The 20,012-nt window shown below is 35.0% G+C and overlaps 1 protein-coding gene across 1 annotated transcript in view; it reads right to left on the bottom strand.

Moving 5' to 3' along the window:
• The window catches only part of LOC129257476 (centrosomal protein POC5-like), a 45,574-nt gene extending 26,373 nt beyond the window's left edge, over positions 1-19,201 (bottom strand). The window contains exons 1-6 of the mRNA XM_054895802.2: positions 18,973-19,201; positions 8,356-8,502; positions 6,273-6,469; positions 3,293-3,363; positions 1,781-1,979; positions 912-1,091 (exon numbers count right to left, since the gene is read on the bottom strand). Of these exons, the coding sequence (XP_054751777.2) occupies positions 912-1,091; positions 1,781-1,979; positions 3,293-3,363; positions 6,273-6,469; positions 8,356-8,502; positions 18,973-19,201 (1,023 nt within the window). The remainder of the gene's footprint in view (positions 1-911; positions 1,092-1,780; positions 1,980-3,292; positions 3,364-6,272; positions 6,470-8,355; positions 8,503-18,972) is intronic.
• Between the last annotated feature and the right edge of the window lie 811 nt (positions 19,202-20,012).

Here is a 20,012-nt window from a genome sequence, read left to right as displayed (position 1 = left end):
AATGTCCTTGGATTATTTCAGGCCTCAATGCTGGCTCAATTGGTTGATGGAGTGGGGGGGGGGGGAATCAGTGGAGAGTTCATGAAAGGACTTAAAAGACATTTTATCTGTAAAGTCCTGTTTTATCCGACAATTACCACATGAATTTTCCCTCTCAGCCAATCAAAATCAGATCTGACGATTGTCAGATGAATAATGTAGATGAATTGCTCCCCTGTAAGCAGCTTGTTTGGCTCTTGGCAGTTAGTGAAACACTCGGATCACATTAAAATTGACTTGTATGTCACCAGCAACATGATATTTTTTTGTCATTTCAATCAAATTCACGAGTAATTTTGCATGGAATTAGACTTTTTTGCTCCGAATGGATCAAACAAAGTCCAAATTAGTCCTCATGAGTAATTATTTCCCTTTCTTCCCCGTCAGGAATCTATGATTGTATAAACATCTTTATATAACAAAACATGATTATTTAGGCAGTTTCTGAAGGTTCTCTCCAACTGGGTAATGAGTTGGAATGGAGCAGGGAGCATCAAAGATTTCAGATGGGTCACAGAAATCATTAAAAAAATTCAGGCCCCTTAAATAGCTTCTTAAAGAAAAAAGAATCTAATTTATAAATAAAGAGAACTAGTTGGATTTGTGAATGCAACGGTTGAAATTAATGCCAACTGCCAAATCAATAGTGTACTACACACCTAATTTCAAACATTTCCATATGAGCAATGTGACCTCTAACGTTCAACCTTGTGACCCCAAAATCTGATCAGATCATAGTGATTCACACACGCATACATGAGCTAAGTGTAATGTTGACACCCTTTTTCATTTGATAATAATCCAAACAAATCTTACAAAATAATAAAAAATTTACCAAATCTACAAAATTAGTTTAAAGGTCAGTTACTTACAGAAGCCAACCTTGCCTCGTAGTCATTGGTGAGCTTCATACAGACTTCTTGAGCCTTGGTCTGGCATGCCTTCTCTACCCTCTGTCTCCATTTAGCAACAATGATGCTATGCCAGGCAGACCATACTTTAGATTTTAAATGCTTCTCGTGGTGCCGTTTTGCCAGTTTCATCGTAAACACCTAGGGATAAAATGATATGAATTATGATACCAAAGCGCACTTCCAAAATTAAAAATAACCTGGAAGTCAAGTATACATCAATCATTAGTCCCAATCAATGTTCTTCAGTTCCATCCCCAACTCTTGCTTCATTCATAATTCCCTACCACCCTATCTTAAAGCTTGATACAATCTTTCTTTTTATCCAATCTAGAAAAGGACCCAAAAAGGACCAGAAAATTCAAAATCAAAGATTCTTTACATATTCTTGACTCACCCCATGGCACGAAATTTTCCTGCCTATGAAAATAACAAATTTTTGTTGGCCTCACCAGAATCTGATCCATGTACACCTAAGTAGAAGTCTAACAACAACTGAAATTTTCAGAAAATCAATCTTTGAGAGTCAAGAAAGAAGCGAATGTTCTGCAGCTAACTAAATTAAAGTACTTTCAGTGAAATAGATGGCCTTTTCATGCACTCATGCAAGTATGAAATTTTTGAAGATTTTTATTACCTTCCTATCAGTAAAACATAACAACCCATATCCAAGAAGTGGTTGAGCATTTTTTTTTCAAAATGAAGGTAATGACTCAGGCCCTAGTTATAAACCAAACAACAGATCAGTTGGTGAGTCAAGCTTTCTTAAAATTTCGTTTTTTTGTTTGTCTCTGTGAGATACCATTTCCCAAGGAAAATGGCTGCATTACCTGTCTCCTATCTTCACTGTGCCTTAGCTTCCATGATTCAAATCGCCGGAGCATCTGAAAGCGATCCTTCTCTTTCTGGACGGCTCTTGTAAGATTGGAGATGATGTGATCCTTGCGTTCCACGGACTGCTCAAAAGTGTGAAGCAACTCCTTCTGATTCTCAATCTCATTCTGCACCCGTCTCAGGTCTCTGTCCGACCTGCATGCAAGAGGAAAATGGTTTATATTAACTTGGTCTACTGGAGCATTTGGTAATCTTTTCAGATAGTATTTAACAAGGGATTCAGTCTATTATCAATTTGATTCAACTGCTTGATCTACCTAAAACATAATCCAATACCCATCTAGTCAGATTTTTACTTGGTCTAATGTCCAGCTTGTTAATTACCCCTGAATCTGGCCAGTTTGTACATCACCAATGGAAAATTTGATTCATGAATAGTTCATCTAATCGTATAGACTACGTGGAATTATTCTAAGTGCATATTAAACAAAATGAATTGGATATTAGACCATTGATTTGACTACATTGCAATTATAATAAATGTTTAGCTGACGAACGGATGGACTAGGATAAAACCATGTGGGAGACCAATCTGGAAGAAAATGGAATGGTTGTCAACAAATCAATTTTTAATGAAAACATGACATTTATATATTCTTAATGATCCTGGAATAAAATGAAAGGCTGATAAAAAGCAGATCATCAAAGAAGAATAATGATTGATCAATTCTTATAAATTAATTGAGATAGAACTTAAAGGACAAGTCCACCCCAACAAAAAGTTGTTTTGAATAAAAAGAGAAAAATCCAACAAGCACAACGCTGAAAATTTCATCAAAATCGGATGTAAAATAAGAAAGTTATAACATTTTTAAAATTTAGCTTAATTTTAGAAAACAGTTATATGCACATCCTGGTCTGTATGCAAATGAGGGAACTGATGATGTCATCCACTCACTATTTTTTTTTGTATTGTATTATATGAAATATGAATTATTCTAATTTTCCCCTTTTTGTCATGTGAAAGAAAGTTTTATTTCTCTCTGAACATGTGGAATTACCATTGTTTTAACATTTTATGGTTCAATCTAGTTGGTCCCTATTGTCAAATTTGTTAAAATTGAAATATTGTGTAATTCAAACAATAAAAAACAAAAGAAATAGTGAGTGAGGGACATCATCGACTCTCTCATTTGCATGTAGCTGACTTGTGCATATAACTATTTTGTGAAAAATTAGCGAAACTTTAAAACGCCATAACTGTCTTATTTTACATCCGATTTTGATGAAATTTTTAGTGTTATGCTAGTTGGATTTTTCTCAATTGATTCAAATCAACATTTTTTCTGGGGTAGACTTGACCTATAATAATATATTGATAATAACGATCATTCTTATTTACCCAAGGTAGACACTTATTCTTATGAACTGTTCCGCCAGAGGGCCCTGCACAAAAAAATGTTTATATTTACCCTTGTAGTATTTATTTTAAGCATTCTGATTCTTACTTTTCTCTTTGTAATCGTGCATCCACCCGAGATTTCTCTATCACCTGGATCTTAGCTTGACTCAGCTCAGCCTGGGAAAAATATAAAAGAAAGATAAAGAAGAAAATCTATGATCATAGAAATTATTTATGGATTAAAATTAGCTTGTTGACGCTTGCGTCAATAAAGCTCATTAGAGAATCCAAACTTGAATAAGACAACAGAATTTATCCTCTTTTCTTCATTGTATATCATTACTACTACATTAAATCTTTCTACTTGGTGATCATAAACTTTCATAATAATAATATAGGTATTTTTACCCAGGGATGCCACTTTAGTTCTGAAAACTGTTCTCCCAGCGGGCCCTGCTATTATCATTACCCCGGCTTTAGCTGGGCTGCCTAGGCACTCAAAGCATTGAAGGAATTTCTTCCTACAGGGTACCCATTCACCTCACCTGGGTTGAGTGCAGCACAATGTGGATAAATTTCTTGCCGAAGGAAATTACGCCATGGCTTGGATTCAAATAAAACATCTTCCATCGTCAACAAATTTTCAAAGAAATCGTTCAAACTAAGCGTTCATTGAGTAAATAGTTTAAACTGTCTTAGCAGCCACATATCTAGAGTAAAAACCAGTCTTTAATGGCCTCTAAAATTGTCTCCCATTTGAAAGGAATATTTGTTTAAGAACCTGTCTATAAAGGTCACCCATCTACAGTGACCATTTATTTCTGGTTCCCTTGGATTGCCCTAACAGACAAGTGTGACTGCACATACACTAACCTGAAACAATTTTCCCTTCAACAGATAAGGGAGCAGATATACTATTTGGAATTAGTCATTATATCGAACACTTGGGTGGTAATTTCACTGGATTCTGTTTAAACACATTTCTAGATTTCCTACAACTGGCATTTATTTTCAACCTCTTTTACTTTGGTTCCATGACATTTGTTCTTGCGATGATTGCTCCACTGATTGATTGATTTTATTCGTCAAGAATATCACAGGAAATAAGACATAATAAATAGAAAGCAAACCTCGACAGGATAACCCATAAAAGCCGAAAGGCTCAAAAGTTGTGTGCCCACACTGGGAATTGAACCTGGGCCATGGCAGTGAGAGCGCCTGATCCTAACCACTAGACCATATGAAATTCCACACTAATCAAATGACTTACTTCAACCCTGGATTTAACACTATACCCTACACTAAACCTAATCCTAAACCTGACATAAAATCCTACTGAAACCTTAACCCTACAAGTGGACAAAATGAAGACCGGAGCAATTGTCGCAAGTGCAAATGTCACGTCACCTTAATTCTCCTGTCATTTGCCATGTAAGGATTTGGGAGAGAAATGATCTTTGTGTCCTTAAGGCCACCACACACTTTAAGGTTGGAATATGATCCAAATTTAGAAGAAAACATTATAATAATTGATGAGGAGATTAAATCATGGAACAAACTAGAGTCCAAAGTTTTTTTTATTGTTGTTTGAATACTTACATGAAAATGTATGGCTCATTGTTTCATTCATCTTCATAAGTATAAAAGCAAATTTAATTCAAAATCATGATTTCAAAGCAACCATACTATAAGCTAAGATTTTAGATGTTCCAATGAACCAAAGGCTTGCAATCATCTTAATTTTTATATAAATTTTTAACAGTTACCCTGAACCTCAAATGAGATCATTATATACATTTATATTTGGAAATGTTCAAAATGTCATATTCTTAAATATTAGGTTTATAATTAGATAGTCCTTTTTCTAGAAGACCTTCACTGGACCAATAATATCCCCTCGAATTGCCATGCAAGCTTTTATCAAGGTTGAGTATTGACCTATGACAAGCAGTCTTGACGACGTACTTGAGGAAGTGTATCAATTGATGCAAAACAACTTCTAGTAGTAAATGCCTCAAAGCTATTAAGCTAGTCTACAGACATAGACCCTTCTCCTCATCCCCTCAAATACTTGGTTCAGTCCTGTTTTGGAGAAGTGCTCGATTAAGTAAAACAAAAAAAAACAAGTTCATCTTTGTGAATATCAAAGCATTACTTTGAAAATGAGAGTATTTTATATATTTCAGGACTGGGAGTTACCCCCCCCCTTAATAATAATAATGATAATAATGATGATAATAATAATAATAACAACTACTATTTTGTTTTATGAAAAAAAATAAAAAAATAAAAATAAATAAATGCCCTTGTGCGAAGTATTTTCCTTGGTTTGTATGTTGTCAGGAAACATCCCATTTCATCATTTAAGTGATAAAGTGAGCTCCATTTACTGTAGAAAGATATAAATCACATGTCTTATTCTTAAAGTATTAGAAATTTTCAACATTGTCCCACATACATGAACATTGGAAAGTATATGCAACTGGAGGATTGGATGTTTTTCTCCATTAACATTTTATTGGAAATGATATTGCAACATCTCATGCATGTATGACACTTACAGTTTCAAACCAAATTACATGTAAAATTTCTGCAGGTATCCATTTATAGGTACAAGCTCCATCAATCCACTAGATTAGAGTAAAAAATACTATACAAATCCTACAAGACTAACCTACCGCTATGGAGTCCTTTCCATGGCCCCATAAGATCGCGGCCAGGTGAAGGACTTAACAACCCAGCATTCGTTTCATCTTTCCCGAAATGCTGCTCTCATTTGAAAGGGAAAATACCTACTATTTCCCTAGGAGGGTGTTTTGTGGGGAGTATTCCAAGAAGCAAGTTGTCTGTGATTTTTTTCAGTGATAAATTTGCTCTGAGCCAATCAGATGCAAGGATTTCAGAAGCTTAGAACAAATATTGAAAACTATTGCACTTTTGACCTTTGACCCAATAAAAGTCAGACAGTGAATAAAATTGGATGACTAATGGCCAGAATCTAAAATATCAAACAATATTTCCCGACCCCGTGCTTCGAAATGTTTGAAAATCAAGTTTCTTCCTGCAACAAGCCCCTAATTACTTACCAAAACACCCCTTTTGAGCTCAAGGCTCCAGTTGTCCAGTAGCTTCTCCATTCGGACCAGGTCTTGGTCCATAACAGGTGAACCAGGGCTGCTGGACTGGTTGGTCAGAGTAGACTGGTCTGTGGACAGTGGAGTACTAGATCCAAGTTCTTCTGGTGGATAAGGTCTAACTGGGCTCCTGAATTCATTGACTGGAGCTAAGTATCCAGGTGGATATGTAGAATGTACAGATAGAAAAAGAGAGAAAGGGGTAGGAGAAAAAAAGAATACAGAGAGAAAAGAGAGAAATGGGGAGGTATAAATAAAGATTAATTAAAAGGAGACTAAAATTAAAATTACTAAATTGTTCTTAAAATTTCAAAGTTTAACTGCACTTTTTTTTATTATTATAACAACACTAGCAAATCAGGAGGGAAACATCCTAAAATATGTGTTACTGGATTTTACACACTTGTATCAATCGAATACGAATATTTATATCTGGGAATTAGCATTTTAAACTTTATTAACATAAACACTTAGGGATCTTAGCAAAATGTACCTACACAAGTTTCAAATTGACAAAGAGTATCATTATTTTTCACAATTTATTTTATTTATTTATTTGTTTATTCATGTTTTATTTATAACAAATGATAAAATAAGGTGGAGGGTAGTTCGATTCAGTTATAAAACTGCTTTACAACGAAGCCCTCCCCCTTTACAAACATAAAATAGACCATAAACATGATAATATATACATAAATACAAGTGAAAATTTACATAAAAAGTTATAATCTATAAAATGAACATTAAAAAAAGAAAACAAAAACAAACAAAAAGGAAGGAATACTAGTAGATACTTTGTTATAATAAATGTTTGGCCAATTGGTAACCTCGTTTAAAAGAATTTATAGAATTGGTGGATTGAACTGAAAATGGGAGTTTATTGAATAGGGAGCTTGCTTTATAAGAGAAGGACTTTCTTTTAAATTCAGTTTTGATGAATGGAATGTCGAGGAGAGAATTTAGTGCATAGCGGGTACAATATTTAAAGGTGCGATAAGTAATAAGCGATTTTAAATAATTAGGGGCTTTTATATTAATTATTTTGAATACTAATAAACAGTAGTGATATTTTTTGGGCTTTGTTCAATGGATTGCCAATTTAGGGTTGTAAGAAGTGTACACTGCGGTGTGTTATAATCCTTATTTAATATTAATCTCGCATATCTATTTTGTAATTTTTGTAGTTTGGATAGATTTGTTTTTGAACAACTTCCCCATGCAGTGCAACAATAATCAATATGTGGTAATATTAAAGCAAAATATAAGGTTACAAGAGTTTTATGAGGTATTAATTGCTTTATGCGGCGAATACATCAAATTGTACGTGATATTTTAGTACTTATAAATCTTATATGCTCATACCAGGTCAGTTGTAAGTCAAGTATAACCCCAAGATATTTCATTTTATCAACACACTGCAGGTAGTTATCGTATAATTTGATCTTGAATTGGTGATTATCTAGCAGAATTCACACTTTCTTTTTTTTTTTTACACAAAAGCTACGTATTGAAAGAAAACAATGTGTCAATCTGGAAAGATTGTTCTGATAAGTGAAAAGTTGCACTAATATATCTATTTCTTTTTCAATGTTTTTTACCTTGTTTTTACATGACAATGACAATGCCAAGCTTATGTTTCAATCATTTAACAGTATTCAGAATGTGCTGGCTTTAATTTGATACCACATTTGTAGTCTGAAATCAAGTTTTCACAAAAATATTAACGTTTTACAAAAAATAGCACAAATATTGAGGATTCCCATTGAACAGGCGGCACTGGTTCCGGCTGTGCCAACCCCAGTGCTCTGTCTTTAAAGACGTATAACTCAGATTTTCTTGATCCTAGATCTATGAAACTTTCTAGAGTATTATCTATTGGATTCAGCTTTTTAATGATACTAATTCTGTTGGTGTAGCTCCTTTGGTTTTGAAAATGTTCAAGTTAGGAATAACTCTGCAAATTAACCAAAATATGTAACAGCACAACCCTTTTTTAATGGGCAACTTTGTGACACATGGCCCAAGAGATATTTACCAGTGAGGTCCCTTCTACGGAGCTCTTGATCTCTAGAACCTTCATCCTGTGAATCTGTTGGGGGCTCTTCACCATTTTGAGAACCATGGGTAGCAACCATGCTCTCTCCAAGTTTTGCCGACGGTTCACTCACTGAACTACTCTCATCTGGAAAAAAAATAATATTGTAAATTTGTGGTCTAGTAACTTGAGCATTGGACTCATGATTCTCAACTTTATCCTAAACACCCAAGAGTACCGGTAATTTCTGTCATGTATAAGGTCAGCCACTATGACTGAAACGTACATGTAGACATAAAATGATTCCAATGTAAATGGTTATACCGGCTGGCGGATTGGTGTTAATGCTGCGGGAAGCTGTGCTGCCCAGTTCCTACAAAAGTAACTTCAACAAAAACCAGATAATCAACTCAACGAAAGGTACATGTATAATTTGATCCAAAAGCTCTATCACTTCTATTGGGTTGTAGACATTGATTTTTTTTAAAAAGGAGTAGGACCATGCAAAGTTTCTGATATCATCATACACAACTGACACTACATGTAGTTCTACAACTTTACTTGACATATTTGTATTTGCTTTAATATTTGTATATTATATATGAAAACAAGTGGAGCGCCTCTGGCAGTCTCACCTGCATTGCGCAATTCAATATAGAAGAAGTGCTGACTTTGAAAACTACTATAAAATAATTATTCACAAAAAATACCATTCATATAATGATACAATACTACGTTCATTGACAACAAATGACATTTTACCTTGATCATGCGACCTAAGACTTGTCAGTGATACTTAATTTACCCATATATCCACATTTTATAAACTATATCTATAAACTTTGAAAGTTATGACAGCAATCTAATAATTACCCCGAAATGGCCAAAGTTTAATGATCTTAAATGACCATTGACTTTGGTCATGTGACCTGAAACTCGCATGAGATGTTCAGTTATACTTGATTACTCTTATGTCCAAGTTTTATGAACTAGATCCATACACTGAGTTATGATGGTTATTCAACAAATATCCCCAACATGGCCAAAGTCCATTGACCTGAAACTCGCACAGGATGTTCAGTGATACTCGATTACCTATATCCACATTTTATAATCTATATCTATAAACTTTGAAAGTTATGACAGCAATCTAGTAATTACCCCCAAATGGCCAAAGTTCAATGATCTTAAATGACATTTGACCTTGGTCATGTGACCTGAAACTCGGACAGGATCTTCAGTGATACTTGATTACTCTTATGTTCAAGTTTCATGAATCAGATCCATAAACTTTCAAAGTTATGATGGTAATTCAACAAATACTCCCAACTTGGCCAAAGTTCGTTGACCTTAAATGACCTTTGACCTTAATCATGTGACCTGAAACTTGCACAGGATGTTCAGTGATACTCGATTACCTATATCCACATTCTATAAACTTTGAAAATTATGACAGCAATCTAATAATTACCTCCAAAATGGCCAAAGTTCAATGACCTTAAATGACCTTTGACCTTGATCATGTGACCTGAAACTCCAAAGGATGTTCAGTGATACTTGATTACTCTTATGTCCAAGTTTCATGAATCAGATCCATAAACATTCAAAGTTATGATTGTAATTCAATAGATACCCCCAACTTGGCCAAAGTACATTGACCCTAAATGACCTTTGACCTTGGTCATGTGACTTGAACCTCCAGCAGGATGTTTAGTAATACTTGATTAACCTTATGTCCAAGTTTCATGAACTAGGTCTATATATTTTTGAAGTTATGATGACATTTCAAAAACTTAACCTTAGGTTAAGATTTTGATGTTGATTCCCCCAACATGGTCTAAGTTCATTGACCCTAAATGACCTTTGACCTTGGTCATGTGACCTGAAACTCAGGCAGGATGTTAAGTAATACTTGATTCATGAACTAGGTCCATATACTTTCTAAGTTATGCTGTCATTTCAAAAATTAACATTCGGTTAAGATTTGGTGTTGACGCCGCAGCAGCCGCCGCCGTCGGAAAAGAGGCGCCTGTAGTCTCACACTGCTTCGCAGGTGAGACAAAAAACTGAAATGTGGGTCCATTAACACAAAAATTAGCGATTAATCGTACGCTTGATTTTCACAATTGATTGTACATTGTAGTAAATGCAATTAATCGTAAAAAAAATGTTCTACAATCATTGCTAAGCTTTGTGTTACGGGCCCCTTGGGAACAATTCATGAAAGGACTTGTCAAATGTTTCATCTGAATCTGACAAAATCTTGTTTTTTATGATAGTTACCATAGTAAAAGTGCCTCTCAGCCAGTGAAAATGAAAGAAAGTTTTGAGATCTGATAACTTGTCAGAGAACAAATGTTGATTGAATGCTCCTCAGAACTAAGTTCTTTCTCATTATTAACCTCCAAAGTTTGTCAAGGTTTGTCTGTTTGCTTCACTGGGAGCAAATTTATCTTATATTCCTTTAAAAATCTCGAGCTACCTTCAAAGTTTGTCAACAAGGTATGTTTGTTTCTAGCTTTTTAAAGGAGAATGAAACCTTTGGAACAAGTAGGGTTGTGTCGAAACAGAAAAATCAAAGAAAGTTTGAGAAAAATCAGACAAATAATGAGAAAGTTATGAGCATTTGAATATTGCAATCACTAATGCTATGGAGATCCTCCCATTGGCAATGCGACAAGGATGTGTGATGTCACATGTGAACAACTTTCCCTTTGATGGACTATGAAATACCCCCAAAATTTCTCTTTTTGCTTTTTCTTGTGGTGATACAAACTCTTTATACACGGCGTATTCTTTAAAAATCTGTATTACATGCCCTTCTATAGAAAGGACACATGATCTACTGATAGATGTGATAAAAGAGGAAGTTTAAGTGAAATATATACTAAATGGGGAGAGTTGTTCACAAGTGACATCACACATCTTTGTCGCATTGCCAATGTGAGGATCTCCATAGCATTAGTGATCGCAATATTCAAATGCTCATAACTTTCTCATTATTTGTCTGATTTTTCTCAAACTTTTGTTGATCTGTTTCTTTTATTTTTCTGTTTTCACACAAGCTATCTTGTTCCAAAGGTTTCATTCTCCTTTAAGTAGGCTCAATTTTCATGGCAAATTGGGAATTCTGCTGCATAAAGAACATAACTGAAAGTCTGAAACCCTTCAAAGTTATTGATCTATTTCAGACTAATTTTCAATATTATGAAACTAGAAAATAGTTGCGGTAAACCGGATTTCATGAGAAAGTCTGTAAAATCAAGGTTCATCATAGATCTAGGTCTGGTACAATTACATAAACTGAAATTCATGAAATCATGAAATCTAAGCTGAACAAGTGGAATGCCTCTGGCGGTCTCACCTGCATCGCGCGATTCAATATAGCAGCAGTGCTGACTTTGAAAACAACTATAAAATAATTATTCACAAAAAACACCATTCATATAATAATACAATACTACGTTCATTGACATTTGACCTTGATCATGTGACCTAAAACTTGTCAGTGATACTTGATTACCCCTGTATTCACATTTTATACACTATATCTATACACATGAAAGTTATGACAGCAATCTAATAATTACCTCTAACATGGCCAAAGTTCAATGACCTTAAATGACCTTTGACCTTGATCATGTGACCTGAAACTCGCACAAGATGTTCAGTGATACTTGGTTACTCTTCTGTCCACATTTTATGAACTAGACCAATACACTTTCAAAGTTATGATTGTAATTCAATAGATACCCCCAACTTGGCCAAAGTTCATTTACCCTAAATGACCTTTGACCTTGGTCATGTGACTTGAACCTCTGGCAGGATGTTCAGTAATACTTGATTAACCTTATGTCCAAGTTTCATGAACTAGGTCTATATATTTTTTAAGTTATGACATTTCAAACACTTAACCTTAGGTTAAGATTTTGATGTTGATTCCCCAACGTGGTCTAAGTTCATTGACCCTAAATGACCTTTGACCTTGGTCATGTGACCTGAAACTCAGGCAGGATGTTCATTAATACTTGATTCATGAACTAGGTCCATATACTTTCTAAGTTATGCTGTCATTTCAAAAATTAACATTCGGTTAAGATTTGGTGTTGACGCCGCAGCAGCCGCCGCACAGTGGGCCAGAATGAGTTGAAAGTGCGCCAAAATTATATTCCGTGTTATATTTTTACTTTAACATGTTGATTAAGGGTAATTTTGGGCGTAGAATCGACTGAACATAATTTAAAGCCGATATGACGTCACTTTGATACCAAATTTTGATTGGCTACCTATCTGTGAAAAGACAAATTACGCTAAACAATGTTTAGTATATAAACTTTGTGTTATGTGTTACTTTAAGATTGACCAGAGTGAATGTTGATTTATGCTTCTCACATGCCTAACAAGTGTGTATGAGATCCTGAAAATAATTATATGGCATCAAAATGATCATTAGATTTAAAAAATACTTAAAAATCTGAAAAATATTAACCGTGCTTTATCAAGCGGTGTAGACTTGGGTAAAACGCAGAGTATATAGGACCACGAATGTTTTACTGTGAGGAGGGTTTTTGGCTGAAATTATTCTACAAGTAAATTTTATCTCTGGGGTAGCCCTTATATGCGTTATCAACCTTTATTTTGTTTGCATTATGCCCGGAATTCATGTCTTTTTCATGGAATGGAAGGGGAATCGTCCTCGCCGTGCAAATATGAACGGCAGTGTACACCCCACACGGTGCGCTGCGATGACTGCGTGGTATAAAAATGACCGTTTTTGAACAGGTTTTGGGGGTGTTGTGCCAAGTAAAATCGGCTCTAACATGAAAACGGGCAAAAACGGGCAGCTAAATTTGGTACCAACTTAAAGCTTAGACATCTGGCAAAATGATAATGATAGAATTTAAACAGAAATCCACGGAAATATAAACGTTTCTAATGTAAATGCTAAAAACATGGATTATCAGCCTATTTCGAGGAATAATTGTCCTATAAACCTCCTGAAATGTGTCTTTTATCTAATTTGAACCATTTCACACGAAAAGAAGAATATATCAGGATTACGTGGGTGCCATTTCAGATTCCTACATGAAAAACCTCCCGTGAAATTGCTTGCTTTTCAACTATGTTGTCATACACGCGGCATTTCGCAAAATGTCACATTTTACGATTTGAGGTAGGAAATTAACATCCTTTATGCAAATTCCCGAATAAAATATTTTGCTGAAGTATTCTTCAAAGTGTTGTCTTTCAGCTGGGCATGAAAAAAATTAAAAATCTGAAATTGCCCAAAATGAATTTTGGCGCACTTTTGTTTCGCCCCGGCCCACTGTGTGCCGCCGTCGGAAAAGAGGCGCCTGTAGTCTCACACTGCTTCGCAGGTGAGACAAAAAAATGAAATGTGGGTCCATTAACACAAAAATTAGCGATTAATTGTACGCTTGATTTTCACAATTGATTGTACATTGTAGTAAATGCAATTAATCGTAAAAAAAAATGTTCTACAATCATTGCTAAGCTTTGTGTTACGGGCCCCTTGGGAACAATTCATGAAAGGACTTGTCAAATGTTTCATCTGAATCTGACAAAATCTTGTTTTTTATGACAGTTAACCATAGTAAAAGTGCCTCTCAGCCAGTGAAAATGAAAGAAAGTTTTGAGATCTGATAACTTGTCAGAGAACAAATGTTGATTAAATGCTCCTCAGAACTAAGTTCTTTCTCATTATTAACCTCCAAAGTTTGTCAATGTTTGTCTGTTTGCTTCACTGGGAGCCAATTTCTTTTATATTCCTTTAAAAATCTTGTGCTACCTTCAAAGTTTGTCAACAAGGTATGTTTGTTTTTAGCTTTTTAAAGGAGAATGAAACCTTTGGAACAAGTAGGCTTGTGTCAAAACAGGAAAATAAAAGAATAAGAACAAAGAAAGTTTGAGAAAAATCAGACAAATAATGAGAAAGTTATGAGCATTTGAATAATGCAATCACTAATGCTATGGAGATCCTCCCATTGGCAATGCGACAAGGATGTGTGATGTCACATGTGAACAACTTTCCCTTTGATGGACTATAAAATACCCCCAAAATTTCTCTTTTTGCTTTTTCTTGTGGTGATACAAACTCTTTATACACGGCGTATTCTTTAAAAATCTGTATTACATTCCCTTCTATAGAAAGGACACATGATCTACTGATAGATGTGATAAAAGAGGAAGTTTAAGTGAAATATATACTAAATGGGGAGAGTTGTTCACAAGTGACATCACACATCTTTGTCGCATTGCCAATGTGAGGATCTCCATAGCATTAGTGATCGCAATATTCAAATGCTCATAACTTTCTCATTATTTGTCTGATTTTTCTCAAACTTTTGTTGATCTGTTTCTTTTATTTTTCTGTTTTCACACAAGCTATCTTGTTCCAAAGGTTTCATTCTCCTTTAAGTAGGCTCAATTTTCATGGCAAATTGGGAATTCTGCTGCATAAAGAACATAACTGAAAGTCTGAAACCCTTCAAAGTTATTGATCTGAAACCCTGCTTCGACTTCCTTCGGGAGTCTACATGTATTTCCTCAGCTCTACTTTTCCCCTTTTTTGTGCTCGTTTCGATGCAACTACTACTTTATTTACTTGTTACCATTGTTAAATGTCTTGTATTGCATAATCAGTTTTTTTTTCTGAAGGTTGCCTCCTATTCTCTTTCAAATTCCACCTCTTGCTTTCCCTTCTCTTTGTCTTATCCCAATTTCTTTCCCTTCTCCCACCTCTCTTCTCTTCTCTCTCTTTCATAATCTTTCATCCCTCTTTTTTCTTCCTTGGTGACACTTTGTAGTACTAATGGCCTTTTGTATTTATTTATGATACATTTCTTTTTCATTTGTATGAATTTGTATTGTATTTGATATTTATTTATAATGTTTACATTATATTTTGTTATGATTCTATTTGTATGTAAACATTCACTTATTTCAGTCTTTGACTGCTTGTGATTGTATTTTGATAGTTTTTATTGCAATAAAATCCAATATATATCTATTTCAGACTAATTTTCAATATTATGAAACTAGAAAGTAGTTGCAGTAAACCTGATTTCATGAGAAAGTCTGTAAAATCAAGGTTCATCATAGATCTAGGTCTGGTACAATTACATAAACTGAAATTCATGAAATCATGAAATCTAAGCTGAACAAGTGGAATGCCTCTGGCGGTCTCACCTGCATCACGCGATTCAATATAGCAGCAGTGCTGACTTTGAAAACAACTATAAAATAATTATTCACAAAAAACACCATTCATATAATAATACAATACTACGTTCATTGACATTTGACCTTGATCATGTGACCTAAAACTTGTCAGTGATACTTGATTACCCCTATATTCACATTTTATACACTATATCTATACACATGTAAGTTATGACAGCAATCTAATAATTACCTCTAACATGGCCAAAGTTCAATGACCTTAAATGACCTTTGACCTTGGTCATGTGACCTGAAACTCAGACGGGATGTTCAAAGATACTTGATTACTCTTATGTCCAAGTTTCATGAATCAGATCCATAAACTTTCAAAGTGACGATGGTAATTCAAAAGATACCCCACATGGCCAAAGTTTATCGACCTTTGACATCGGTCATGTGACCTAAAAATCGCACAGGATGTTCAGTGATACTTGATTACTCTTATGTCCAAGTTTTATGAACTAGACCAATAAATTTTCAAAGTTATGATGGTAATTCAACAAATACCCCCAACTTGGCCAAAGTTCATTGACCTTACATGACCTTTGACCTTGATCATGTGACCTGAAACTCGCACAGGATGTTCAGTGATACTTGATTACTCTTATGTCTAAGTTTTATGAATCAGATCCATAAACTTACGAAGTTATGATGGTAATTCAACGGATACCCCCAATTTGGCCAAAGTTTGTTGACCCTAAATGACCTTTGACCTTGGTCATGTGACGTGAAACTCAAGCAGGATGTTCAGTAATACTTGATTAACCTTATGTCCAAGTTTCATGAACTAGGTTCATATATTTTTTAAGTTATGATGACATTTCAAAAACTTAACCTTAGGTTAAGATTTTGATGTTGATTCCCCAACATGGTCTAAGTTCATTGACCCTAAATGACCTTTGACCTTGGTCATGTGACCTAAAACTCAGGCAGGATGTTCAGTAATACTTGATTAAGCTTATGGCCAAGTTTCATGAACTAGGTCCATATACTTTCTAAGTTATGCTGTCATTTCAAAAACTTAACCTTCGTTAAGATTTGGTGTTGACGCCGCCGCCATCGGAAAAGCGGCGCCTATAGTCTCACTCTGCTTCGCAGGTGAGACAAAAACGGGTGTTTTAAAACATGTTTTAAAACACACCGTTTAAAATGTGCCACCCCTGCGTGGCTGCATGCGCTACTGTGCTGAAAATACACAAATGGTTATTTGTCCATGCATATTTTCTTCAAAATAAAAAGATTAGTCCGGAATAAGATCTCTACATTAGTGAATATCTGTAAATCTGACTTTGTAATGTCTTTGGAATATTTCCTCTTGTATAACAAGGGTTTCCTGCTGGATCTAGCAAGAAACAATTCTCGCTACCCCAAATAACGATTTCGCCGAGATCCGGGAAAAATCCCTGTAACGTGCATTGCATTATGGGATAGCTTTTCGGTATTACAACTTCCTGTTCCCAAAATAGTGCAATTCATTCATACAGTACTAGGGCCAAGGGGGATATACGTTTACCTTTATTGAAATTGAAGTTCTCAAGAACAACTATTATATTCATGGGTACTAAATGCTGGAACAGTATCCCACTTGAGCTACAATTATATCCTACTTTGTCATCATTTAAAAGAAAATATAAATACTATATACTGCAAAATGATAATTAATAGATTTTTGTAGAAACATGCTACAGTGTGTCAATCTCTCCTGTTTACTATGCAATCTCATTTTCATTTCCTCACTCTTTCTCTTTCTATCTTGGCTTTGACATCTCTTCATAAAAATATGTTTAATTTGTATTTTAATCGTATGGGAATACCCTCGATAAGCCCCCGTGGCTTTTGATGTTTCCACCATATTTCAATTTGTTATGTATTTTTTATATGTATGTAAATTAGCCTTCTCTCACTTTCTTTTTTTATAGGTGTTTTTTCTGTATGTGATATATATGTATATATTCTTGTTTGTGATTTGATGATTATGTTTGTTTTTAATTGAATATGGAAATAAATGAAATGAAATGAAATGAAATGAAGTCCAATGCACTGTTTTGCCATTCAGATCAACAGTGCCGTCATCCACAACAACACAACGTCGCTTTCGCTCGGAAATTTCGTGATCACAACCCTCTCTTTCACGATACAGTTTAACGGCCTTTTCTGCTTAAGTTACTAATTCTGCCCGACGCTTTCCATTAATAATAATAATAAACAGTTCTTGTATAGCGCATATCACAATTATGAATAATGTCTCTATGCGCTTCCAAAGGACTTGGATATTATTACCCCAGCTGTAGCTTGGCAGCCGTAATTACTAAGATACCATTGCACGGTATTCCTCTGTCAGTAAAGTTTTTTTTAAGTTCCGAAACAGATTTTTTATCCATTTTGTGGTCGACTTAAAATTGAACGGAATGAATGCTGTAGTGTATATATTTAGCGTCTAGTCAAATACGATCGTGATGTCAGTCGCTAAATGCAAAATTTTAATATATTCATTTTTTGTTTTATTTCTTTATAACCAAATAAAAACATGAATAAAAATTATTTTCATGTGAAATATATTTTGTATTTTTATTTATAATTCAAATGGAATCAAAACTGACCAAATTAAATAAAAAAGTATAATCTGTACATATTACGCTGATTTGCATCGATTTCAGCGTGGTGGAAAACTCAGTATCGCGAACCTCGCGCGAGCATAACTCTGAACCGGAAGTGGTGATGACGACCAGATGGAGTGAAAATTATCTCGTCTCGCGCATTATGAGATTTTTGTTCCTATTTGGGGTAGCGAGAATTCTTGTTGACCAATAAATATTGTACGCAACATTGAATTACAATATAGACTCCCCACCAGTTGTAAATTTCTAAGAAAGTTAACCTAAAAATTGACAAGAGAATGTTCAGAATACTTTACATCTCGATATGTTATCTGGCACAGAGAAATTTTGTGCATCGTTTGTAGTTTAACACATATCATAGCTCTGACAATATGAGTACTCAGTGAAAGTTACAAAAGTTACAAGGAACGATCAAAAGATTTACAGAATAATAACTCCTTAGATACAAGATGTTAAAACAATTTTCATAACACCATCCCAAGATTTTATCTCTGAAAGGTATTTAGGTGTCTTTTTATTATCTTAGACATAATCATAAGACAACCAAGCATAAAACTTTTTTTTTTCTTGCAAAACCAGAAGTAGGGCTTAATACAGCACATTTTAAGTAGTACGAGATCCGACGCAGAGCTGGGTAGTGCACAAGGCTCAAATGCGTGCAATGTGAAAAATAGCACACAAATCGTTGATGAACACGTATTGGTTTCTTTTTCAGGATGTAGGCCTACAGTATGTGGAAGTGATTTTGTTCATTTACCGCTTGACTGGAGATAGATGAGCTGGTCTTTGATCGGTCTCTGGGGTTGGAACGATTGGGCAGCTCCGGCAAGGGTGTGGGGGAGCTGAGAAGGATCATAATGTGGAGTGACTACAGCATACTGCAGCAGCTCCTGGTATTCTTCCTGGAGACTCGAGGAGATGGAGCTTCCTGGTGAATCATCAGGAGGGAGCATCGGGATGCTATCTGCCTCAGTCGATGTAGACATAATGCTCTGTTATTAACAACCACCAAAAAAAAAGCAAATGAGATATCAACTCACATCATTTGGGAAAACTTTTTTCTCAAATAATTTTTTTCTTTGTAAATTGTCTGTACTGTGAGGTGTGAGCTAGCATCTCAATTGGAGCTACACCCCAAGGAATTCATCAATCTGAAAGGAAAACGAGAATATCATTGATATAAAAGTAGATTTATCAAAATCAGTAATAAAATAAGAGTTATGGAAGTTTGAAACATGCTACATCACAGGTGATTGTGTGGACAACTCTCCATTTATTTAGTACACAAATTTACAGATTTTTACTCATACTTCTCATTCTTGCCTCCTTCACATCACACGAATCCACACACAAGTAATACCACTTTCCAATTTTTGAGAAAATTGCATTTTCCATATGTACTCCCAGTAAATTTGTTTTTGAAGTCCCAGCTAAGAAACATTTTTCCCCCTTTTTTTCTACTTCCGCTTCCAGTCACACATTAATAGCTACCTTTCTGGGATTCAAACCTCTGTTGCTCCAATCTTTTGATTCTCAGTCCAATACACTGCCACTGCGCTAGCGAGATATCACTGAAAGAAAGTGTTTCCAAAACAATACAAGTGGAATGCCTCTGGCCGTCTCACCTGCATCACGCGATTCAATATAGCAGCAGTGCTGATTTTGAAAACTACTATAACTCGCACAAGATGTTCAGTGATACTTGGTTACTCTTATTTCCACGTTTTATGAACTAGACCAATACACTTATAGAGATATGATGGCAATTCAACAAATACCCCCAACGTGGCCAAAGTT

This window comes from Lytechinus pictus, chromosome 3 (assembly GCF_037042905.1).
Source record: "Lytechinus pictus isolate F3 Inbred chromosome 3, Lp3.0, whole genome shotgun sequence".
NCBI lineage: Eukaryota > Metazoa > Echinodermata > Echinoidea > Temnopleuroida > Toxopneustidae > Lytechinus > Lytechinus pictus.
The sequence above is the reverse complement of the archived record's forward strand: the minus strand, read 5'-3'. Positions and strand labels throughout refer to the sequence as shown.